Source organism: Eutrigla gurnardus, assembly GCF_963514095.1.
Source record: "Eutrigla gurnardus genome assembly, chromosome: 24".
NCBI lineage: Eukaryota > Metazoa > Chordata > Actinopteri > Perciformes > Triglidae > Eutrigla > Eutrigla gurnardus.
The window spans coordinates 10160615-10187077 of record NC_139935.1 but is presented as its reverse complement, the minus strand read 5'-3'; the positions used below and the strand labels follow the sequence as shown (position 1 = coordinate 10187077).

Sequence of the window (26463 nt, the reverse complement as noted above, 5' to 3'; positions counted from 1 at the left end):
ACAGTGCTGGGTGAGGTCTGTTGTTGGAGCTGAGTAAATTATGGAGGCGGTGAGTAAACTTGAGAGAGAAAAGCGACGGGATCCATCGAGTTAATTCCATTTTAAAACTCTCTTTTATTCCGGAGGTTCTTCTCGCGCCGCTTCCGTTCCTTACCTCCCGTTTAGCTCACTATGGCTTGTTAGTTGCTAACCAAAGTCGCTAACGCTATATGGCAGTGCAGTGCACCTGTCACTAGCTTCTTTGTCTCACTCATGTCGGCTTCTTCGTTTCCCATTTCCCGCTAATTAACTGTTAATGAAAGCGTCGGCTAATTCTGCCCCTCCTCTCCTTCTCTGTCCGACAACAAGCTAGCCAGACAAAGACGATGAACTGACGCGAGCTAACTCCCTGCTCTCCGGAAAATGCGTGACACGAACTCCCGAGTGCGTCCCGCTGGATAGTTCTGAACCCAAATAGTGAGCTCGATAGGAAAACAAGAAATGGCCTCCTCCAAAGCAAAAGTCGGAGTCAACCCCGAGGCCAACTCCCTGAAAGAAAGCAGAAGCAACGCCGACGTTTCGGCCGGTGAAACGTCACCGAATAACCGGATGTATTGCCTTGACGACCTGGAGACCGTCGCCACAGTTGGTGAGTTCTGGGGACGTGTGGGTTGTCTGTTGTCTCAAGTGGTCCTTCAAAGTCCAGGACCACATAATACAGTAGAACCCCAATACTTTAGGAATGAGTATTAAAACTGTCACTGCTGCAACTAATGATAATGTTCATTCTAGATTGATCAGCAGTAGAATATGAATGTAAATGTGCTTCAAACTCTTTAAAATGACAGCTGGTATGACTCTGCATGGTTGTATTTAATTATCTGTTTTATTAACAGATTTATTTTGTGAAAAATAATCTTAAATAAGACGCTTGTAAGTCATTAATACACACATTACATTTATGAATGTATTTTTGTAACCTGTGTTTTTAAATTCAGGCTCTGTTTTTCACTCGTCAACAGCTATAGCTTTTTTAAAGATGTTTTCTTTTATTGTAGATTAATCTGCAGTAGGCACGACAATATGAAAACGTCATATCACAGTTAGCTTGACCAAAATAACTGTGATTCATGATGTCATCCTGATAATCAACAAAATACCAGAAAAAAACGCAGCAAAACGCACCAGAATCGAAAAGGACGATTAAAAAATGATGTATAGATTAAATAAAAATAGAATAGCGACGGGACAATTTTAGGGTGGATTGGGATAAATAAAAACACTCAAATTGGTGAATTTTCATTATCTGGATAATTCAATGTGGTTTAAAGAGTTTTAAGCATATTTTGACAATTATCAGGATAACATCGTGAATTGCTATAATGCGAGCCGGGATAATCGTGACTTGAAATGTTCTTATCGTCCCATGTAAAATAGTGAGTTAGACAGAAATTCAGTGCAATCGTGATCCGTGATAAAATTCTTTATGGTCCCATCCTTAATCTGCAGATTATTTTCTTAATTGGTTTGAGTTTTCAGATGGTTGATTTATTTATTTATTTATTTGTTAAAAAATTACAATAAATTACAACTGGACGATAGTGACATTGTAATCGTAATTAGAATGATATGTATAGTACCTGTAAAAAACAAAAAACAGGGTTCAAGGCAATATAACAGAAAGACAAAACTAAGGAAACATTTAATTTGAAAAGTTTTCACTTTAGATGAGAAAAATAAAACCAAACCACTACAATTAATCAAAAGACAATCCAATAAGAGCAAAAGTAAACCAAATAAAAGTAGCAGTAAAGTCCCACATCAACCAGAGGCTTCAACCAATCAGTTGAAAGTCCAGAATCTTGAACCGGGTCACACCATCAAGCCAGACGTCATGTGCAGACATATTAAATCTCTTTTATTTTTTTGGAACCTTTATCACAGCTGACCTCCTTCGTCCTCGAGTCCTTTTTCCTACATTGTGTTAGGCACAAAGCCGGTCCAGCACAATCTGCACTAATCGTCTCATAGATTTCTGGTGTGGTGAAACTGAGGTGTGGCAGAAAGGGCGAGCTGCCCAGGCGAAGTAGGGCGTAGGTGTTTCTGGGTCGACTCATCCATTAGTCCAAAAGAAAGCACTTTAATTCTTCTTTACCAGAGGTGTGCTCTGAAGTTTCTCGGAAAATCATTCGGCGTGTAGAAAGCATCAAAAACGACTAATCGGCCACAGAATTCTTAGTCGACGGGGTCCAAAAACGGTGGAGCCCAAAGATGGAGTGTACAAAACAAAGTTTTGTCCAAAACGAAGTAGCACTCTATTTTCGATTAATGTTCCGATTAATAAACGTTGGCATATTGTTTGTTTCTAAATAGTCGAATCGACGAACGATCCTTTGTTTAATTGTTGCCACATTTTCCCGTCGCAATTATGGAGAGGCTAAGCCCCGCCCCCAAAAACATGCACAGCAAGAGTCTACTCATTTTTTTGATCATCAGGAATTGTGCCATGAGTTACACTTATGATGTCGGCCCATTTAAAAGGTAACATCACAAATATACCTGATGAAGTGCACGACTTACGTAGCTAGCCAGCTAGCAGGCCAACGGCCGTGTTGCTAGGATAATGATTTAAATTGCCTCACTTTTGACGACGATTCATAAATTCCGAAATAAGGTACCATGGGACACAGGTAGGCGGAACTTCCTCTCGATACTGTCTATCGAATTGACTATTCAGTCAAAAAGGGTTAGGGTTAAAAGGGTTAGGGGTTATTATAACCTTTATTTATTCTCGAGAGACATTGAGGTTACCCTCATTTTCAATGACGTCGAGTTTACAAGGCAATTTAAATATTTACAGTTGTTACAGTCATTTGAAAGTGATTACATGACAATATACATATAACAAGAAACAAGAAAGACAGTCATCTAAAACAGTTACAATTAGAAACACAGCTATCTATGACCAAGGTCCTAAACTCTGTGAATGAAGGGAGCGCATCCAATCTCAGGTTGTGCTGTAGCGTGTTCCAAGAGCTAGGGGCATCATAACAAAAAGCAATCTGGCCAAGGTTAGGGGTTAGGGTTAGTGGGTTAGGGTCAGGGTTAGTGGGTTAGGGTTAGGGTCCCTTTAAACTCCGACATCTAGAGAAAGTCCAAACCATGTAACACCCCGTCAGGCCAGGTCTTGTTCTGTCTGGGTGTGACGTGCACTTCAGCGAGTCCGTCATCACCGGTTGAGTCACACCCAATTACACAAGAGCTTCACCTCCCTTTTTTCCTCTCTTTATCAAAGGAACAAAGAGAAAGCATTTTTGCTGAATTGCAATCAAAATGTTTTTGGGACGTAAAAACGTGCAAATATGTTCTAGGGAACGAAGCTGCTAAGTCAACGTTGGTATCGGTACTGTGTCTCTATTGCAGTACTAATAGTGAGTATCAAAAATTCACATGACTGTCGAGTCCACTACCCAGACCTGCTCCCTACGTGGACTCCCCTAGACTTGTTTGAGACTAATTCATGATGCGTCAAAGGCGAAAGCGATCCGCCGCAATCCACAGCAATTCACGGTTTGGTTGCGTGGGAACGTCCTTTTTCCGAAGCAGTGACGTGACCGAGTTACGGAAGCAAAAACGGCTCATAATAAATAAAAAACGAATAAATAAAGCAAATTCTCTGCATGGAAAAAGACGGAGCCATCTATGAAGCCCTGGTGCTTTAACGGGGTTTTACAGTGCAGCAGCGGTGCAGGTGGATCGTAAAAAGGCCAGATGGCGAATGAATTGATAGCAAACAGCGGCGAGTGATGACACGGCAGAACCTTTTTCATTAATAGTCGCCTTGCGTTGCGATTTATCATCTCCCTTTATGGAAGGCCTCTCGGTAATGTGCATAAAGTTACATCCGACAAAGCCTGATGTTAACCGGCTGTCGGGGAGGTGGGCGGCAGAGAACGGCGCAAAAGACAAAACGAAAACAAAAAAATCCAATTTGCCGAGCCATTTTGTCTGATGAGAGGGATTTGCCGCCCAAAACAAATCCGCTAAAGCTCTTCATCTGCCTGCTGTTGTTTAATTGTCATTGAAATCGTGAGGCCATTAGGTGTATATGCCGCCGTCGCCTTGACGACCCAGGGAAACACCACTGGAAGTCCAGTCGGAGTTTTGTTTTATTTTTTTTTTCATAAAACCGAGCAGGTGAGAGAGGAGTCGGGAGGATGACCCAGTTTTCCAGACGAAATATCAGCCAGTCCAATCCTCCCTGACCCCCCGACCCCCGGCTCAGAAAGCGCCAAAGTAACAGCCGTGTGATTTCCAACCTCAGCCAGTCGTCCTATATCGATTGGGATGTGAAAAAAAATCCCGCCTAAATTTTTTTTTTCCTAAATAAACAATTTAGCTGTGATTTAATTGTAATAAAAAAATCTAAATGATGCTGAAATAACTCCATAATGATGGTGATTTGTAAAAACTCAGAAGTCGTGCTTTGTTAGCTCTGTCTGCAAGACAACAAGCTAACTACTTTAAAAACGCTTGTTTTCTGATTGGAGTCTGGTTGATGGGTGCTCGGCTACGCTAACAGTGTAGCTGCTCCATCGACACTCCAAATAAGGTCATTGAGACATAAACACAGGAGCGATCGTTTTGGTTTTCATGTGTCCACTTTGTTGCATGGTTGGCGCCCAAGTTGCATTGTGGGTGCTGTAGACTAGGATCTGAAATTGTTACTGTCATACAAAAGAAAAAAGTTTTGATTATAGTTCATGAACACTTTTAATTACAGATTATTACGTATATTGTTGCCATTTTAATGACAGTTTTACAACTAATAAAATAGTTGTTTATTGTTAAAAGCAGAACACAGAGAGACAATGAGGCTGCTTCGGTTGCTATGATACGGAATATCCACAGAAGTAACAATGTCGGAAGGTGAGGTAATTCAATGAAGCTCCCAGAAACCCTGGACTCATGTTCCAAGTGGCGTTGCGGTAGAAAAAGCTTGAAAAGTTTGACATTTCTGGAGGTATGAGGAGTTCATCCGACGGTGAAACCCTCTCTGTTGCTATGGCGACACCAATACACCTGAGACAAAGTCCATTGTTTGTAAAGCAGACGAGCGAGACAGCCCGTGTTTCATTAGGAAGTCGCAGCGCTGCCATCTCCGACTCAGAGATGAGCCAGAGATAGATCGTCACGGCGGCTCATCGCCGTGGCGACGAACACGAGGACTCAGGAGGACTGCTGGTCCAGTCCTGGATAACTCTCTCCCAGACGTCTGATTTCCGTTTCTGATTTTGCAGCCGTCTATTATGGCTGTAAATGGATGAAAAGGATGCTCAAATGACTCTATGATGAAGTAATGCTGTGTTAGGTGTGTCTGCAGGACGACATGTGAACAACTTTTAAAACGCTCGTTTTCTGAATGGAGTCTTGATGGGGATTTCATGACATAAATGACTCCTTTTGAGCATCCAAACACAATCAACACAGAATAGATCAGTGGATATTTGTGTGCTGTGGATTCCCGTCACACTGGTCCTCACCCCCCCCCCCCCCCCCCCCCCATCTCAGGCACCGGGACTTTTGGCCGAGTCTTCCTGGTCAAGGACAAGAAGAGCAGGGCCTTCTTCGCCCTGAAGCAGATGAAAATCCCCGACGTGATCCGACTGAAACAGGAGCAGCACGTCCACAATGAGAAGGAGGTGCTGGCAGAGGTCAACCACCCCTTCCTTATCCGACTGTGAGTGACAACACACACACACACACACACACACACACAGGTAAACATGGTAGAGGTTTACAAGCTAGGTGGCCGATATTGATGTTGTAACATTGGTATGGCCCTTTTCAAAGCAGTGGAATTAGCATGCTAGCTAGCTGATTAGCGGATAGCATGCTAGTTATCAATTCTATCATTCTTTAATGCGAAAATGAGCGAAGGAGCAGTCTGGCGAACCCAAAAAAATAAACAATTTTGTTGTGATTTATTTGCAATAAATTGATCATAACGATGTCGAAGTAACAACATCATGACGGCGATGTGAAAGAAATTCCGAAGTCACGCTTTCTTAGGTCTGTGTGCAAACGACGAGCTAACAACTTTAGAAACGCTTGTTTTCTGAATGGAGTCTGGTTCGATGGGTGCTAGGCTACGCTAACAGCGTAGCTGCTCCGTCACCACTCCAAATAAGGTCATAAATACGGCAGCAATATTGTCGTTTGGCCCCACGGACAGTCTGGTTCCTGCTCATGGTTTCAGAAGATGAACCTCAGCCAAAAATACAGACACTCAGACCGTTGAGGACAAATCCATCAGTGAAAGTGGGCAAAGATATTAATACATAATTTCATGGCAGTTTTTGTTCTCCAAGCACATCAGGGCAAGTAAGGCACAACGGTTTATTCATCTCATTAAAAATTCACCTTTTCTGTCCACTGTCTCGGTACATATTATGCATAATCAAATAAAATTTCCATAATACATTAGATCTTCCCACTGATACAAATCCAATGTAATGCGAGGACTTCGGCGGCAGACTGCTAATAACAATTTCCCAATTCTCAGTGTCAGAGCTGGTAAAGTTTCAATAATGATGGATATAAAAATAACTTGTGCTGCCTGATGAAATATTGTTCCTGAACAGTATTTATGAAAATAATCAGCTCATTACAGTACGATACAGTGTGATTGGACTCCTCGGCACGTTATGAGAGGCTTTTTTGGTTTAGCCTCTGTTTGAGTGTGAGATATTAAATTCAACAATTCTATTAAATGAGGCAAATATAAGAGGCTCCCTCTGTGCAGCTTTAGTTGCGTTGAAGCTTTGAAATGCTTGAATTACTGCATCTTTGTTCCCAAATATGGAAAATTGCCCTCCATCAGTGATGCGTGATTGGCTCAGTGATCAGCTTCAATGTTACCGTAGAATATGGGCGGGAACGATTTTTTGCGATCCCGATAAAAAACAGTCAATCGTGGTGAATTTCCGTCGGGATAATTCTGAATTGTCACATGAGCCTCCAGGAAATATCAGAAAGAATAGACTACAATGTTGCTAATTTTCTAAAGAAATATTTGTACATCATTTCTTTTGTCCTTTATGACTTTAACTAAAATGTACGATCTGCGATGCAATGGTGATTTTTTTGTTTTGTTTTAAGCATAATTTGATGATTATTTTAAAATCATCGATCGATTATTTCATATAGAGCCCGACCGATAAAGGATTTTGAAGGCCGATACCGATACAAATGTTTGTTGATTTAAAAATCTGATATTACGATATATCGGCCGATCAGCAAGTGACTCGGGTCGGACCTCAGGCTTAATTTTTTCCGCTCAGTGGAAAAAAAAAATGTATTAATCATCGCTGCTGTTCACCGTAAAGTCTTGCCGCTGCGTGCACGCCTTTAGCCTGGAGAAGTAGATGGAGTTGGTGAAAAGTAAACTTGCCGCAGGTGAATTCACCGTCGGGCCGGGTTCGGGCAGATAATCCATGTTGATGTTTCGGGTTACATCGGGTTCGGGCTTTAAAAGCCACGGGCCGGGTCGGGTCGTAATTTTCAGGCCCGTTGAGAACTCTATGATGCAGTATGCATCATATTATCATATAGTATATATATTATCATATAGTATATAATATGCAGTAGTGGGTAGCACTCTCGCCTCACAGCAAGAGGGTCCTGGGTTCGATTCCCGGGTCGGCCCGGGTTCCTTCTGTGTGGAGTTTGCATGTTCTCCCTGTGTAAGCGTGGGTTCTCTCCGGGTTCTCCGGCTTCCTCCCGCAGTCCAATTGCCATTGTCATGTAGACTGACAGAAGGAACTAGAGTGAGCCATTTTTATTTCTTTATTTTAATACATTATTTTATTTTTTTATTTATTTTTACATAGACTGACGGAAAGAACCAGAGTGAGACATTTTTTTATTTATTATATTCAATTTTTTTTTTAAATTGAAATTATTTTTTAAATGTGTTATTATGTAGACTGACAACAAGCTAGGAACAAGAGGGAGACTTTTTCATTTATTTTATCATTTTTTCTTTTTATTATTATTATTAATTTATTTTTTACACAGAATGACGGAAGGAACGAGAGTGAGACATTTTTTTAAAATTTGTATTTATATTTTTTAATGTATTTGTATGTAAACCGACAACATGCCAGGAACGAGAGCGAGACGTGTGTTTTTTTATTATATTACAATTTTTTCATTCTTTTTTATTAATTTAAGAATTGTTTTATTTTTTAAAATGTGTTTTTATGTAGACTGACAACAAGCCAGGAACAAGAGCGAGACATTTTTTTATCTTTACTTTTTAAATTATTTTATTTTGTAAATGCATTGTACTGACGGAACAAACGAGAGCGAGACATTTTTTTTACATTTATTTTATCATTATTTAATTTAATTTTATATTTTACATAGACTGACGGAAGGAAAAAATTTTATTTATATATTTATTTTTAAATGTATTTGTATGTAGACCGACAACAAGCCAGGAACGAGAGCGAGACGTTTTTTTTTTTTTAAGTGTATTATTATTTTTTTTAAATTTACTTTTCTCTGTGGTGAACAAACACTGTTTCCAAGTGACCTTAAACATCTTTGATGTTTCTCTACTAAACAGATAGCGTTGGACCTCATTATTTATCTTATCTATTGTGCGTCCAAGTGGAAGGAAGCATCATGGGAAAAGAGATGGTGGTTTTGAACATCTGATTAATGTTGGCGGGTGGGATTACTTTCAGCGGCTCTTCTGATTGGCCTTCATCGAGACCACTGATCAAACATGTAACTTCATGGAAGAGAGAAAAGCGAAAAGGGAAGCGTGGAGATAAAATAGGGCGCTTCTGGGAAACCCTGGCGCCTCCTCCATCTCCATCAGTGACAGCTTTCTGGGTTTTATTCCTCTCAAGTGCTGAACGAGTGGTCGCACTAATGCGAACCACGCTGGAGGATCAGAGATTCCTATGTGATCTGATTTCAACACTCTGTTTCCGTCCCTCAGCTTCTGGACGCACCACGACGAGCGCTTCCTCTACATGTTGATGGACTACGTTCCGGGCGGCGAGCTCTTCAGCTACCTCCGCAGCCGCGGCCGCTTCAGCAATGCCACGGGCCTCTTCTACACCTCGGAGATCGTGTGCGCCATCGAGTACCTCCACTCCAGGGAGATCGTGTACCGCGACCTCAAGCCGGAGAACATCCTGCTGGACAGCGAGGGCCACATCCGCCTGACCGACTTCGGCTTCGCTAAGAAGCTCTCTGACAGGTGAGCGGCGGGGCGGCGGGATTGCGAGGAAGTGAAAACGGAGGGAGAAGGGACATGAAAGGCAGTTAATAAAAACATCTAAACCGTGGAGTTTAAGAAGTGATTTAAAAGATATTGATTTTCAGTCCGAGCTCAGACGGGATCGATTTGAGAAGAAGTGGTCAGCTTTAGTTTCAAATCCTCACTCGGAGGAGTCAATTTGAGGCTTTTTTTTAATATAATCTGAACTTTTTAGGAGCCAATAACAACAATGTGTTCATAATCATAATCTAGATTTAAGCAGAGTTTCTGCTTTCAGCCTCTTAGATGTGCCAATAAGTTATTTTTGGGGGGTTTTGTACAGCTAAAAATAATATTTTGAATATATCATCTTCAAAACTTGATGAAGGCTTAATACTACAGTAATATTTTAGGCAGGAAAATGAATCAGTCTTCCATACTTCACAGATACAAAAACTGCTTCGTTTAAAAAAAAAAAGATTGCCTTCTGTCATCTGGACAGAGGTTTCCATTATATAAATGACCCATATGGCACATCGTTTATCTAATAAAATATTTTTTCTTATTGTCCTGTGTAAGAGATTAAAACAAAGTGATGCGTTTATTCCAAAGATGGAACAAGATGTGCATTTAATCCACATTATCTCTCTGCGTTTACTGTTCAAACTCATAACTGACCTCGAACACACATTTGGATGTGCGACTGGTGGGAGGATTTAATCACACCAGACTCTTTCATCTTAAGTTTTTTTTTCTTTTTTTTTCTTAATTGCCCCATCTTTACTTCTCCCAGCATGCCGTGTGTGTGGCCGCGGCTGAATGACAGTAAGGGAACCTCCGCTCTCGCCTCCCGGCGTTTGATGCTAGATTGTCAGTCAAAAGTGAAACGACACATCAGCCATCACTACTCCCTCACAGGCTTCTTAGCTTAGCACGTAGCTTTAGCCGCACAGTGTGGATTTGGGGGAAAGCTCATGGTCGTCACCGCGACCTGAAGCATTTATTCAGGCTTCAAGTCTTACTGTTTTATCAGCAATAATGCCATTTGTAATATTTTAATAAGAGATTTAATTGAATAGAATAGGGCAGAGAACGGAACCCTGAGGCACCCCGTATAACAGTGGGGCAGATGAGGACACAACGTTATGAGGTGAATATGCATCAGACCAGACTATGTGGAGAAACCAGAGACTGCATTTAGCATTGCATTCAGTCCGTTTCCTGCAGCTGCACTTTAAAAGACAACACAACTGACAATATGTTGCCTTCCCCGTGAGTAATGGAACGAACAAACTTTGAGAGCATTGACATAAAGTTTGCAGGCATTGGGGCATAAAAACTATTGATATTTACAAATCAAGACTCCGCAGTCTGAAGAAAACAAATGGAATCATGGATTTGGAGAACGAGGAGTAGCCGTCTTCATCCTGTGTGTTTTATTTTTATTTCCTTCTCATTTAAGGGAATCCTCCCAACTCCTGAGAAGTCCACGGCTGCAGCCCTGAAGGACAAACCCCCCCACTCCCCCCGAACTGATGTCTTTTTGTCAGAATTAGATACAGCGAGCGAGACCTCCCGGCGACCTCGGCAGAATTGAAAAGATGCACTGTAGAGGAAGAAGAGACGGCTTTATAGCGGCGCCGCGGCGTTTCTCCCGAGCGCCGCAGCCGGCGCCGAGTTGACCCCCGCTGACATGTAAACATAATGGAGTAAGATTACATTTTCCCGCCGACTCGGAGAGCAAATCAGATGGGGAGTAGATACCTCTCTGATGTGCAAGTGACCCACTTATAGAAATGGAGGGCTGCAGAATTGCCTGGAATAGGAAGACAACTGCCTCATTGCCTCCAGCTCTTTTGTACTTCCCATGTTCGGGGACGTGATGGAGCAGCGCCGCCGCCGCCCGCTCCCTTGCCACGCTGCCACAGCGTCCCCTGCTGGCGTTTAAACGCCCCCTCCAAAGAGCGTCGTCTTCTCACCGTCTCCTCCTCGACCGAGGGGGCGACATCATTTCCATACAAATTACCGTCGCCATGGCAACTGGGCAAAAGAGGTCATTACCCAGGTGATATCAGTGACAGACGATGAAAGGCTGGCGCCAGGCCAAGTGCTCTTCATCAGAGGACAAGTGGCTTTCAGAGAGAGAGGACTGGGCGTGTTTTGTTGCACACCGGCGATCAGTTGCTCCGTCGGCCGGCGGCAAATTATCCGCTTCCCCCACTTCCTGTTCACGCCGCCGACCGACATGTGTGGACTCGGGACGTCACGTCACTCTCACGCCCACATGCGTAGTACACACGGAAAGATGGCGCCGGGTCAGGTAGCAGCCGGGTCAGGTGACACGGGGAGGTGGTACCGGCAGGTGTCGTCTTTCACCGTGAAACTGTGGAACGTACAGAGGATGTGACTAATCAAACAGCAGCAGCTAACTGATGAGAAACTCTCTCTCTCTCAACCACACACACAGCGGGTCCAGTGAACAAGGACATTTCTGATGGGATCCGCAAGTTGCTCTTTCGGTTAATTCACAAACAAATATCAGCTGATTGGGGACGAAGTATTCACATTGCGCCATTTGCGCAGCCTGCCGCCACAAATTTGCATCCATCTGCATCTTTTTTTTTAATCAACTTTGTATGCAATCGTGCTGCGCAAGAAAGTTAGCTTTCTAGTCGAGTCATTTAAAAATAATTGTTCCCGTATCTAAAAATGGGAAGATGAAGCAATAATATACAATAATGTAAAACATCATTAAAATAGCACTAAACAAAACCATAATAACATATCTAAGTTATTATAGTGTCAGTGAGCTTTTCATGGTTTCAGCTTGTTTGTTCTGGCAATAAATTACTCAGAAGATGAATGCATTCATTCAAAAAAGACAACTGGCAGACTTCTAAATGATGAAAAATAATAATCACATACATCTGTAAAATGAGGCTGCGGCTTGGCGAACACAACATCAAAAGCAGACAGGCAGTTAGTAAAAGAAACGCACGCACAAGGTCACGTTCAACGTCGAAGTTTGCAACATCGGAGAAATGATGAATAATCAACGATGAGCTTGTTTCAGAACGTACAAAGTAACAAAAAATAGAAGAAATTATTTCAACAATGATGCAGCCGCAACATTATTAATAATATTAATGAAGTCAATAAGTAAAAATGAGCAGTAGCAATAATAGTTGTAATTCTAAATATAATAGTTATTACAAAAATAATAGTAGCTCTAGTAGTAGGGAGATAATACAATATATATCAAAAATAGTTTTAACCATGAGTTATCCAAATTAAAACCCTTGCAGACTAATCCTTCAACCCTCTCTGTGTGATCAGGACCTGGACCCTGTGTGGCACCCCCGAGTACCTGGCCCCCGAAGTCATCCAAAGCAAAGGGCACGGCCGAGCTGTGGACTGGTGGGCGCTGGGCATCCTCGTCTTTGAAATGCTGGCCGGGTAAGTGTACAGCGCTTTAACCACCAGGGGGCACTCTCCTCCACTAGAGCAACAGGCAGGGCAGCAGAGCACCAAGACCTCAATCTCCATCCCTCTCTTTCATAGAAACCCTTTTAAAACGTCTTTGTGCTGTATTATTTATATATTATACGGTATCTATTTTATTCCATCCATACAGCAACACAAAAAAATGGAATAAGATATAAGAGCACTATACAAGAAGGCTGCCATCCTTCTGAAGACTCCACACCACAATTTAAATCACAACCCTCCAATAACGGTGCTCACCAACAATAATCTTAACAACTACTGCTGCACTTTAATCTGTTGATCATTGTTCGATTGAGTTTCCAGTGTTTTATTAAGTATTATTTATAACATATTCATCATGCTCTTTTACTGCATACCATCCTTTCAAAATAAAAAAGTCAATATATTAGAGAGTAGGGTCGGGGGGGGACTCGTAATTCTAGCAATGCATTTCTAGCAACACGTTTCTAGCAACGCGTCTCTCGCAACTTGTTTCTGGCAACACGTCTCTAGCAACGCGTTTCTAGTGACGAGTTTCTAGTAACACATTACGAGCAATGCATTTCTAGCAACTCGTTCCCAAGTGTCTAGCGACACATCTCTAGCAACTCATTTCGAGCAACACGTCTCTAGCAACGCGTTTCTAGCGACGCGTTCCCACGTGTCTAGCGACGCGTTCCCACGTGTCTAGCGACACGTCTCTAGCAACTAATTTCGAGCAACACGTCTCTAGCAACTCATTTCGAGCAACACGTCTCTAGCAACTCATTTCGAGCAATGCATTTCTAGCAACCCGTTTCTAGCAACACGTTTCTAGCAATGCATTTCTAGCAACTCGTTTCTAGCAACAGGTCTCTAGCAACGCATTTCTAGCAACGCGTTCCCACGTGTCTAGCAACAGGTTGCGAGCTGGGCGCCTCGCTGTGACCGGCCCCTCAGGTTGCCTTCCTGCTCTTTTACAACATGCTTCTCTGGAATCTGCTGCTGTGCACAACATGAAGAGAAGTTAGTTGTGTTTGAGAGATCAGAGAACTGTCTGCAGAAAGAATTTGTCATAGTCTCACACACACACACACACACACACACACAGGTATAAAGCTCAGGCATTGCTGCTTCTAGCGAGCCGTGACTGGAATTAACTCGACCATCATCTCTCCAAACAATCTGGGGTGGACACAATAACATGAACACCTGCAAACGGGTGATGCAATCCGACAAGCAAACCCCCCCCCAAAAAAAAACGAGCAAGCGAGAGTCCTTACGGGGAAACAAAGGAGCGATTCCGTTTAATCAAACCACCGTTATTGTCTCAGCGCGGGAGATCTCTTCATCCGCAGAGCTGCGACAAATGAATGTGTGACCGGGGGATCAGCGTTGCAGATGAAGAACAATGATGTTGATCCCCTTAAGGAAGCGCTCCGGGTCGCCCGCCGTCCCTCGCCGTGAATAATAATTGGTCGGGGAGAACGGGCCTGAAGGTTGTGATCGACTTCACCATTGATTGGAGATTTGTTTCACAGATACAGGTGATGGTCTTTAATCCAGCAGCTGATTAATGGGACCAGTTCAATAGCAATGACCAGTAAAATCCCAGATACGGGTATCCTAATACTCTTTCCTCCAGACGGTCGGAAAGGTCAGCTCCCCATCGCCCCCTCCCGTCCATTTTCTTTCCACTCTGGTTTCGGGAAAAGCTACGTGGCTTCCCAGCATTCATCAGGGCCCCCGGCTTTGAAGTGCCGAGGCTGGACCGCCGCGTCCAGGGAGGAGCTCCGCTGTCAGACTCCTCGCACAAAGAGCCCCTTTCATCTTGCAGCATTGTGTAAGATGTCCGTCAGAGGGGCCGAGAATGTCGCGGCTGCTTCTGAAAAGTCAGGTCGTCCTGGTGGGGGGGGGGGGCAAAGAGTGGCAAAAAAACGCTCAGTGAAGGGTCACCAAAGGCCCCCATGGGAGGAAGAAGAATAGCCCCATAATCCCTGCCTTCAGGGCCACATTTCTGCTCTTAATGGAAACCAATCATGTCTGTCGTACATGGGAAATCGGACACTGCCGGTTGCTTCAGTGTGGAGGAAATCTGGCAGTCCAGAGTCCAAACTTTGCATTCTGGAGTATTTTTAATCCAAAGATTCAATTAAAGTCTATTCCCAGACTTAATTTTCTGGATTGACTGCGTGGAAAATGAAAATGACGCCTCCCCCCCAATCGCTCAGTCCTCGTCCACCACAGTTCAGCGGAGCGTTGGCTTGGTGATTAGACATGGAGGGACGCTCCGTCCTCGCATGGCAGCCAAAGTCAGATTGGACTGAGGATGCCGTTAACCGCCAGGGCTCCGAACTCAAGCACCGTTTATCATGAATCACTGAAGAATTAAGGCTTAAACCTTCGTTATATTCCCGAATCACAAATTGTAAAGAATGCATTTGTGCTAAAAATGAAAACGTCTGGCTCCGAGGGGAAGCTCACGGTGACATCGTAATAAAAGATAATCCCCCTTCTTGGAGTGAGAATATGCTCAGCGTGTCTTGCATTAAAGCCTCTTTTTCATTCCATAAACGTGTTGGCAATTTCACACGCCGGCCATCGTGTGAATCAACCGCCTGACTAGATTGGACCTGCAACACGTCTGTAACACTTCTCAGCGAAGCACAAGTCTGGATTAATAGACCAGGAGACTGTATCAATGCACCAGATGGATTTTCTGCATTTTCCCTCCTTTTGAATATTTCCATATTCATGTGAAATTGTGCATTTATTTTCAAATATATTAAATGGGGAAATAGTAGGGGGAAAGAGAGTCCCAGCCACAGACTGTAAGAAGTGGGTGTAGACACCTAGACTTCACCGGGTTTTGAAGACTTTTTAGCCATCGCCATTTTGGAATTTTTGCAACCCGTGAAGGAAGTGACCAACACAAACCTTACTGGATCTGGTTCCATCTGGATTCTGGTGTGAAGCTGCTAACAAAGTTAGCTTCGTAATTTAAGGTCAACTTTACAGCTAGGTGTTAAAGTCATCTTAGTTGCTAACTGCATTGGTAGCGACGGTAGCAAGGCCGTGGTAGCAAGGCTGCAGTAGCGACGGTAGCAAGGCTGCAGTAGCAAAGGTAGTAGCAAGGCTGCAGTAGCAAGGGTTGCAAGGCCGAAGTAGCAAAGGTAGCAATGCCGCGGTTTCAACGGTAGCAGAGTCATGGTAGCCGCAGTAGCTATGGTAGCAAGGCTGCGGTAGCGATGGTAGAAGGCTGCGGTAGTGATGGAAGCAAGGCTGCGGTAGCGAAACCATGGTGGTGGTGACCTGTCCATCACAAGGTAGCCCCGCCCTAACCCTCTGCTTTCTGTGCTTATTTGACTCTAAATGGACCATAATGTACAAAATGAACATCGTGCTGGATTAAAGAAGATTTGAAACTAGAGATTGAGACCATAAACAATGGTGACAGGCGACTCGGTTTTAGTAACGCCCTTTAAACATGCACGCATACTTAAGTATAATCTGGCAATAATGAGGTGAACGGAGAGGAATCTTTATTGCTTTTACGAGTGTTTATGGGAATCTTTGCGATCAATTGGAGGCGTGCATCTGGTTTGCATGTTCTGCATTTAATCTGGAGTTTGTCGTCCCCGATCTGGTCTTGGTTTTGGTTTAGTTGGTCTTGACGACAACTTCTCTTCCCGTTTCGCCGCAACGACCCAAATTCCCCGCCTCTGACGGCACCAGTCTGCGGTGTTCGCCCCCCCCCCCCCCTGTTCGCCGGTCTCCTGAGCTTTTCACCGGGAAGCGGCGTGTGACAAACGGGTGCGATTATGCGCCTGTCTGCTCTGTGCGTAACGTTATGTAATTTGTGGGTAATGACTTGTCCAGGAGCAGAGGGAAGAAGGGGGGGGAGCAGCCGGAGTGTGGGTGGTAGAAACACAAACAGAATCATCAACCATGAACAAAGGCAGCTCTGTCTGTAAGTTATCACTGCCACCCCCCCCAAATGGTGACCCTGACCCAGGTGAGAGCTTGTAAGCTCTTGCCTGCTGTTACCCCCTCGTTGCATCATGTACCCCCCCCCCCCCCCCCCCAGGATGACACGTGTTTCTCTCCGCAGGTACCCGCCGTTCTTCGACGACAATCCGTTCGGGATCTATCAAAAGATTCTGGCCGGGAAACTGGAATTCCCACGCCATCTGGATTTCTATGTCAAGTAAGACCAGGCCTTTCAGTCTATATATATAGTCTAATGAGGTGTCACATGACACCTTGAAATGACTACCATACTCCAGTTCTGTCTGAAACATTAGTGAGGCTAACCCTTCCTGTGGGCCAGTAGTCGAATCATTTTTTTAGTCGTACATATAAATCTGGTTTGACCAATCAGGAGATTTGTTTACACCTGGGTTTCACAGTTTAGCTCTTCTTCTACTTCCTCCCAACAAAGACACTTTTGATTTCGATAAATGGGAGAACTTTCTCAGAACTTTGGTATATTTTCCATATTATTAGGAATATAGCATCGCACTGGTTCCCTCCACAAAAAGCCAATGTCTGCAGCAAACAAATTTTATGATACTTCCACATTTTGTTCACCACTTTTATGATTTTTTGACGTTAGGCTATAAAGGAACACCAGCCCTAAGCCTCCAACTTGTAATTTGTTTTTAGCTCTTTAAGAGCCTTTCTTAGTGTGACATAAAGCGCTGATCAAAAAAATGCTGAATCATATCCTGGTTTTGGATTTTTTTACAGGACTTTATTCCAGCGCCAATATTTCTGAAACTCATTGACCTTAAAATAATGATCTCATTTGATTCAACCAATACTGGAACCTGAAGAGGTTGTGAATTTGTAACCCTTAAATTCCCCCTTAAAAACACCACAAAGAGCTCAGCACTGGGACCACGCCATACTGGTCCTAATCATCGACCAAAACCTGGTGTGGTGAACCAAGCCAGCCCATTCCATTTTCCATGAAACCTATGAAGCTAGCATTAGCATTGAAAGCTATCCAGCTTTAAGCCGACATTAGCATCGATGCAGCCAATCAAATTACCCCCCCCCCCTCCCCCCCACATTTGCAAAAACACAATAAAAGCTCACAGGAAGTGATTATTTAAGGAACTAGCAAAATAAAGGCTTGTAGGAAATAGTCCCCTTATTAGGGGGAGATGTTCATGAGGCAGGAGATGATTGATGAGTCTTCATATTGGGGGGTCACCGACGCACCCGACCCCCCACTCAAATGACTATGTAGGCGTGATACTTCAAATGATTGTTGGGCCATATTGGCCATGGGCGTGGCCCCTTAAATGCCGCAGCGTCCCTTTAAACACGGAGGTCAATGAGCTAAAGACGACCCGTGGCCACTAATGACACCCAGCCCCCCCACCCATTAGTACCAGCTGGAGGGTGCAAGAATGTGCAAGATTACAGACCTGGTGCACTCCGGGTGTGTGCACATGCAGTCACTCAATCAGTCATGCCACAGGGGCCCCTGGAGAAACACACTTTGTCCCCTGATAATTCAGCAGAGCCCCAGCTCCTCACCGCTAAGCCATCTATCTTACAGCCGGCAGACAGAAGGATTTTATATATATATATATATATATATATATATATATATATATATATATATATATATATATATATATATATATATTTCCACCATTCATATCGCTCTCACACAGTTCCATGTCACACACACTCCCATCCATCAACGAAGTGAAAGGCTCCGCAGACCTACTGCTGCGTCTCCATCAGCGGGGACAATGAGAGCGGCTGGGGGAGGCGTCCCAGGGTGACCCTCGGCAGTAAAAAGTCTGGCCATTAGTCATAAAGCGAGCCGGGCGATTTGTTCCGGACATGTTGACATTGTGTTGACCCGACCTTCGGCCCTTCTGCCACCTCCACGTCTGTAATATAGTGGATGTAATCAGTTTGTCGAAGGCAGACGCGTGGCTTAAGAGGTCTCCTTTGTTAAGAACCTTAAGGGTCTCCTCAAGGACCAGAGGAACTTTCTTCAGGGAATCTAAGACCCCCATATGGACTCCAAGAGTCAGGGTTCCCCAATGCAAATTTCAATACATATTGGCGTATTGACGGAGGTAGCTGCCGTTTGTCTAGATGACCTTATTTGGAGCAGCTACACTGTAAGCATAACTTAGCACCCATATAGACTCCATTCAGAAAACAAGCGTTTTAAAAGTTGCTTGCCTAACAACCCAACAAACCATGACTTCATACTTTTTATACATTTATTACAAGTAATTCACAGCTAAATCATTTATGTGGGGTTCATCCGGTTGTAGTAAACCAGCCGACGTGTCTCCGAGGTCGAGTGAAGCATTTGTCACAAGCTGCACTAGTGGTTATTTCATCCCTGTTTGATGAAACTTTGTTCACCACTACAAGCAAACTCTTTTATAGTAACCATAGCATTGTTCGTCTAAAAAAAAAAAAAAGAAGTGATTACTGCAGCTTTAAGGAGAAACTCTCTGATTGCCAATCCAAGAAATGAAAGTCGAACCACCAAATATAGTGTAGCCCTCGAATCACATTACGTGATCGCCTCTCTCCCTCCTCCCATCAACTCCAGACGAACTCTCCTTCATGGAATCCACCAAAAAGGCATAAATACAAATATTCCCCCCAGAGCGGGAGTAAAATATGTCTCTGTGACAGATCGCTGTAAAGGCCTGTCTCTCCGAGCGCAGGGGAAGGGGTTTAGACAAAAAGTGAGAAATAGCTGACTTGCTGTATTTATGAGGCAGCTCGTCGGATGTGAGGTACGGTGCCTTCATCTCCATCTCTATCTGCCAATTTAAGACCCCCGTGAATCATCTCCACCCCTCCTCCTCCTCACGTGTTTGTCGCAGAAAGTTTTCAATTATAAGATCACTTTAGCCTTGAGAGCTGGATTCGCTGACTTGTTTCTCTCTACCCCCCCCTCCAGAGACCTCATCAAGAAGTTTCTGGTCATCGACCGAGCCAGACGGCTAGGCAACATGAAGGTGAGTTGGTTAGACTCCCCGGCTCCCTCCAGCCACATGGCAGCTCCCCATCTTTCATACCTCCAGGTAGTTTGATGTCAACAGGCGGAGGAGGAGGATGAGGAGGAGGGGAGGAAAGTGTGACTGGAGCTCCACATGCTTCCAATTAGTCGGGAACGGAGGAGAAGTTTAAGGTTTTTTTTAGGGTGGTTTTTTCACGTCTTGACGCATAATCTAAATGTTCGTAGCTAATGGGAGAAACATCCGTGTTTTTTCAGCACAAAGGATTTGCCATCACTTCAAAATTCACCTCAGAAGACTCCGGCTGTATTTGACAGTATCACGATATGCATGAATTTTTCATTTTATTAGGTAGTTATTATTCAACCACCTCTAATATATATACTAAATATTAGGTTCACAATTGAAAAATAGATTTTTTTACTGAGTCCATGATTCAGGATCTAATCCAGAGCTAATAAAGGCGGTGTGGCAAATTATGGCATGAGTGCATAAGATTATATAATTATTTTTTTTTTAAACATAAACTGATTACAAAGCTATTGCTAAAAAAAGATTTTTGGAAGTTATGAATTGATTTAGATTTTTTTTTTTTTTTTTTTTTGCCCACCCCTACTAAAAATATACATATATACAGTATGTGGTGAGACAAAAACGAAATATCGTGATGCTCCCCTGCTGCAATACGTTATCAATACACTGCACCAAATATTGTTTACAAAAAATCAATAACCTTTATGGATTGTTTCGCAAATTCTGTGAAAACAATGCAGTGAATAAACACAGTATGAGATTAATTTCTGGTTACTTCCCGTGTTTCCTGTCTCCTTCAGATACACAAATATCGTGATGCATGTTGTAGTGAGTTCTTGCGATTTATCGCGTATCATGATGAATCGTTATCGTGGGCTTATAATGATCGTTATCATGATATTTTTATCATGATATTATCGTATTGAGAGTTGCTGAAATAAAAATTAACACGCCCACACTTTAATACAACAGCATTACTCTGCTCCTACTTCAAGATCCACACTACTCCGATGCCCTCTCTTCGAAGGGAAGTCGTCGAACAATTTGTACACTGTTTTTAACAATTTGGATAATGAGCCATTATTGTTCGACCTCCGACTGCTGCCTCGTGTGATCAATCATAACGACTGAGGGATTAAAAAAAAAACAGCTCCTCTTTAACCACCATGCCAACTAAACAGAAGCATGGAGTGGGGAGTGTGGAGGGAGAAGCGTTTAGTCTAATTTCACTGTGTACAGCCTCAGGAATCAGAGACGTTTTGGAAGAATTAGAGTTTTTTTTACATTTCACTGGGAGCCTGCCACTTCATCACGCATCAATGGGAGCCGTGGAGCGGTCCCCATTCAAACCAGAGGAGCGGAGTGTTTCAATTAGCATTAGCGGGGGGAAAAAAAGGAGCATTCGTAAACGAGAACCACTCTCAATAAAAAACAAATACTTCTCTAAGCCCGGTGATTAACTCCACATAATCCCAGACAAGATGCTATTGATTTGAAGGCTGCCAATGTTCTTCTGGAGGAGCAGAACACCGATGCGGCAGTGCAGTCGCAGGCTGGCGAGCGGAGGCCGGACTGTGCCGCTGTCGTGGTTGATACTGAATTTTCATTTATATGTTAATAAAGTGAAACTGAAAATAAAAACAAGTGGAAGTTGGTCTACTCAGTAGGTTATGAGGTATGGGTAATGGGAAAATGTAAACGATACCCAGCCCTGGTAATGATGGGCCCTGGTCATGGTCCGGGTGCATGGGTCAAACAAACGCAGGATGTTCACCCAGGAGACTGCCATTTTTTAGATATAGCTCCAACAGTTTATAAATAGGGATGTATGTAATGTGCACACGCAGTTTGGCACGGGAAGTAGGGCGGACCACCATAGATGGCAACCTTAATATATACATATATAATATGATAAAATTGTATCGATCATATTGTATGTGATAATATTGTGTCGTGATAATATCGTGTTGTGATAATACCGTATCGTGATATTGTATTATGATAATATCCTATCATGATAATATGTTGTGATAATATTGTATCGTGATATCATATGATATCGTATCGTGATAACATCGTATCGTGATAATATATTGTGATATATCGTGATAATATTTTGTGATATCGTATCATGATAAAATTGTATCGATCATATCATATGTGATAGTATAGTATCGTGATATCGTATTTTGCTTATATCATATCCTGATTATATCGTATCATGATATCCTATTGTAATAATACCGGATTGTGATATTTTATCCTGATAAACTCGTACAATGATACTATTGTATTGTGATCATATCGTATCATAGTAATATTGTATTATGGTGATATTGTATATAGTAATATCGTATCGTGACACTATCGTATTGTGATAATATGGTGATCAAATGTGATTTGTAGTAGCATTTTAATGTTATTGTGATCATTTTGTATCAGGATAATATTGTGATAGTATTGTATCATCTTTATAATTTATCATGATAATATTGTGATTGTAATGTGGTGTCGTATCGTGGTAATATCATGTCATGATCATTTTGTATTGCGATATTGTTTCGTGATATCGTAGGGTGATAATATTGTATTAATAATATCGTATGGTGATAATATCGTATTGATAATATTGTATCCTGATAAAATGGTATTGTGATATCTTATGATTTTATCATATTGTGATATTAACGTATCATGATAAAATTGTATCGCGATTTCATCTGATATAATGTGGCAAAATGGTCATGACAACACTTACATGCTGATGTTTAGCAGACGTAATATCCATGATCTTAGTAATAAACAAACAGGTTTCCTGTACCTCATTACCGGACTCTAAAGAAGAAGCCGTGTTTTCTGTTTCAGAACGGAGCCGATGACATAAAGAAGCATCGGTGGTTCAAGACCGTCGACTGGGAGGCCGTTCCTGTGAGGAAACTGAAGGTACCACTAAAACTACTTCATTTTTGTCTCACCGTTTCTCTTGACAAGTTTTAATAATAATAATAATAATATGTTATCCCATCGTCTTCACAGCCTCCCATAATTCCTAAAGTATCCCACGAGGGGGACACGTCCAACTTCGATGTTTACCCAGAGGATGACTGGAAGAAAGACCCTCCTGTGCCTCAGAAGGACTTAGAGATCTTCAAGAACTTCTGATCACTGAGCTCGGTTTATTTATTGATGGAGGCTCCTGAGAGTTGACGCCGCAGCATATTGTATAATTGCCGTTCCAGGTTCCATCATGGAGAAAATCCTTATTTATTAAAAAGGGGGGAGCCCCGTTTTATCCATAATAACGGCTTCCCTAAAGACAAACTGCTGTGACATGTATCATACCACAGAGATGATTTGCTTTTATATTTTTTATTTATCTGACTAAAAGTCAAATCGTTGCCGTTCACATTGTTTTTTAATCACAATTTCTTATTTTTTTTCTGAGCCTGCTCATATGCAAAAAAAAAAAAATACAAACAAAAACATGGTTGCGTTGAAACCAAAAGACTGTTACTTTTAAAAAGAGAGAGAATAATCAGGTCCTTTTTTTTATATTATCATGTTTTATATGTTATCTCTCTTTAAAATGTGACTCCAGACCGGTGCTGTCACCGTCAGCTGGCCAGTAGTCGTACGTCTTTAGACTCATGGCGTCGAGTCTTTATTTAAATAATGCACAGCACTTGTAAGAAGGTGCCTTACATCACGGTTTGATGGGCGTGGTCTCCACCGGCGCTCCATGTAGCACTGATGAAGAGCAGATCTCAGCACAGCCGAATGTGCTGCCATGTCTCCGACTCTATGACCCTTTTACAGCGTGGAAACAAAAATGACGTACGTACGTTAAATAATTGAGATCCGCGATTTTATCTTGATAATGTTTAAAACATGCTTTAAACAACACTTGAACATACTGGAATCGCTTAACGTTTTGTCTGGAAACAAATATTTTTATTGCATCACATATCTATCCTAAATATTTCAAATAACCTTAAATAAGATAATCATTAATCAGAATGTCTCTGCATTATTTCATTTAAATAAAAATATGTAATTCCTGAAGACCATTATCCCGATAATGCAGCTTCGAGTGATTATATATCGCAAAACATGATTAAATCCTATATCCTCCCGCGCTAAGTGCGTATGCGTAATCGTGAAGATATTTACGATTATCCTGATAATGCAGATTCGCCACGATCGACATTGCGATTTTTAGCGTAAAGTGCAATTAAATCCTATATCCTCCTGCGCTTGTGCGCACGTAGTTTGACAACGCACGTAAAACGATGTGCAACAGCTTGCCAAACAATCTTATTATAATAATAATTATCTTGAAGATTTTTACGATAATACCGATTCAGATTTGTGATTTTTTGTGTAAAGTGCGATTACATTTACAGTTTGGCAACGGATGTACGACGATTGCCAATCAATCCAATAATAATAATGAATTTGATTAATGAAGGGAATTTTAAAATCGAAAATGCTAATGAACTCCCTAACTTGCATGCTAACAAATTGCTTCACATTTGGTGGGGAAACGGCCAACATTAAAACTAAACAATTTGCACATGCAGTTAAAATATTAAAATGAAACGATAAACAAAACTTTTCATGACCCAAGTTTAAAAGTAAATAATCGTACACTCAGAGCTTTGACTTTATTGAGTTAGTTGAGTAGTCAACGCGTTTATTGGCGCCGCCGGTGTTCAGGTCCAACCAGTGGCCGTGTTAAGTGGTGATGTAATCTTTTTGAGATCCATCTGTGTTTGTTATCCGCGCCAACCATTTACTGACGAGCTGAAAGTCACCAGTTAACATGGTTACTGGTCAAACTGAAACACCTCTACTGTGTATATATACTGTAGAATGTTCTAACCACGCTAACATCGTCTTTCCGATGGCGTCGGCTGTAAAAGGGTCAAACTGTTCTTCTCCCGGCTCTGTCGTTTCATGTCGCCGTTCCCCAGCAGCTCCATCCTGTCCCATGCCGCTGTGTGCTCGTTTACTCCACTTCCACTCATTATCATTGTTGTCACGCTTTTAAAAAGGTGCGTTATGTGAGGTGAGAGATGCTGGGAGTTGAGCTTCAGAGCCATATTACAGTATTGGTTTCACTTAATCGTGCAGAAGACTTCATTTGGGACGATGCGGGCCTCTAAAACAAACGTCACATGATTTTTGTGTTTGCTGCCATTAAAATCCAAGTGATGTGATTTGTTTTTGTGCCTCACCCTTCATTATCAAGCTGCTGCCAGCCCGACTAAAAGGATCCGAGACCCCCGACACACCAGGACCACCTCAAAAACAGCCCAAAGCATCAGTTGTGGTAGCAGGGGTTCATGATTAAAAGGCGTAATTAAAATCCACAACCTTATACCACATCTACCACCATCAAAACAGGAAGGAAGCCCGGCTGGTAGCGTTAGCATTAGCATGTGATGTCACGATACAATCTTATTTTGCAACAGGCTGAACATTCACATAATGCATATTGTGATTTATTAACTGTTTTCAATTTGATCTAATTAGAGACAGATTCGCTCAGTTTATCTCACGGCAGTCGTTTTTATTACAGCGAAACGTGCCATCTTTGTTTTGACCAACTTCCTGTCAATCAGTTGACTTCATACATAAAGCACCGCAGCCGTAAGCCGTAAAAAATAGATATATCCATCAATCTTTCTAAACCAATCACAGCTCACATAAAGTAGGGATTCTCGGCTCCTTTGTGGAAGTTGAGCTCAGCAGCTTTGTGTCTCGATGGTTTATCGTTGTAACGTTGCCAGACTCATGATGGACGGGTTGTCAAAATATTTCTACAAATATTTCTCTGATCCAGTTGGTATTGTACCATAAATTACACATATGTACCAGGAAGTCTGGTTATCGTAGTATCATTCAGTTAAGTATGAAACCTGTCATACATATCAGCTCACACAATGTGCATCACCGATACAGCCGTTAGCTTAGCATGCTAGCTAACTAACTTAGCTATGTTCCAGAAAGTCTCAGTTCGTCATATCATTTAGTTTAGTGTAAAACCACTTGGTCAACTGCATGGCTCTGATCACACAATGCATGTCACCATGGTCTTTAGCTTGGCTGTCTAGCTAGCTAGCTAGGTAACTCGTATGTTCCAGAAAGTTTCACTTTGTCGTCACTTTTTTTCGTCGTATCATTTAGGTTAAGTGTGAAACTGCTCAGTAAACTACATCTTTCCTCTCAAACAATGTGTGTTACCGGCATGGCTGTGTTTCATAGGTTTGTCATCGTATCATTTAGTTTAGTGTGAAACCACTCGGTCAACTACATCTCTTGGCTCACACAATGTACGTCACCACAGCTGTTAGCTTGTCTGTCTAGCTAGCTAACTAACTTATGTACATTCCAGAAAGTCTCAGTTTGTCATCGTAATATTTAGTAGTGTGAAACCACACAATATACATCACGGTCACAGCCATTAGCTTGCCTTGCTAGCTAGCTAGCTTACTTAAATATGTCCCAGTATGTCATAGGTTTGTCGTAGTATCATTTAGATTAGTGCGAAATCGCTGAGTGAACTACGTCACACATTATACGTCACAGACACGGCCGTTAGCTTGCCTTGCTAGGTAGCTAGCTAACTTAGCTATGTTCCAGAAAGTCTCCATTTGTCGTGGTTTCATTTAGTATTGAGTGGATTACATCCCGTGT

At 42.3% G+C, this 26463-nt stretch overlaps 1 protein-coding gene across 2 annotated transcripts; it reads left to right on the top strand.

Moving 5' to 3' along the window:
- On the top strand, positions 1–24983 carry prkx (protein kinase X-linked). 2 transcript variants are annotated; one of them, XM_084004648.1, is made up of 9 exons: positions 8–49; positions 349–628; positions 5551–5719; positions 8993–9256; positions 12593–12712; positions 16833–16928; positions 19674–19731; positions 22630–22707; positions 22801–24983. In XM_084004648.1, exons 2-9 carry the CDS (start codon positions 481–483, stop codon positions 22924–22926), a joined length of 1059 nt encoding a protein of 352 aa, XP_083860774.1. In that variant the 5' UTR covers positions 8–49; positions 349–480; the 3' UTR covers positions 22927–24983. The 2 variants fall into 2 exon arrangements, with proteins under 2 accessions (XP_083860773.1, XP_083860774.1); XM_084004647.1 differs by having other exon boundaries at positions 1–628.
- Positions 24984–26463: the final 1480 nt, after the last annotated feature.

Bases quoted from the DNA above. Each gene is read 5' to 3' on its own strand.
- prkx (XM_084004647.1), top strand. From the start codon at position 481: ATGGCCTCCTCCAAAGCAAAAGTCGGAGTCAACCCCGAGGCCAACTCC. The intron at 5,720-8,992 runs GTGAGTGACAAC...TCCGTCCCTCAG, and splicing joins CACCCCTTCCTTATCCGACT to CTTCTGGACGCACCACGACG. The intron at 19,732-22,629 runs GTGAGTTGGTTA...TTTCTGTTTCAG, and splicing joins GACGGCTAGGCAACATGAAG to AACGGAGCCGATGACATAAA.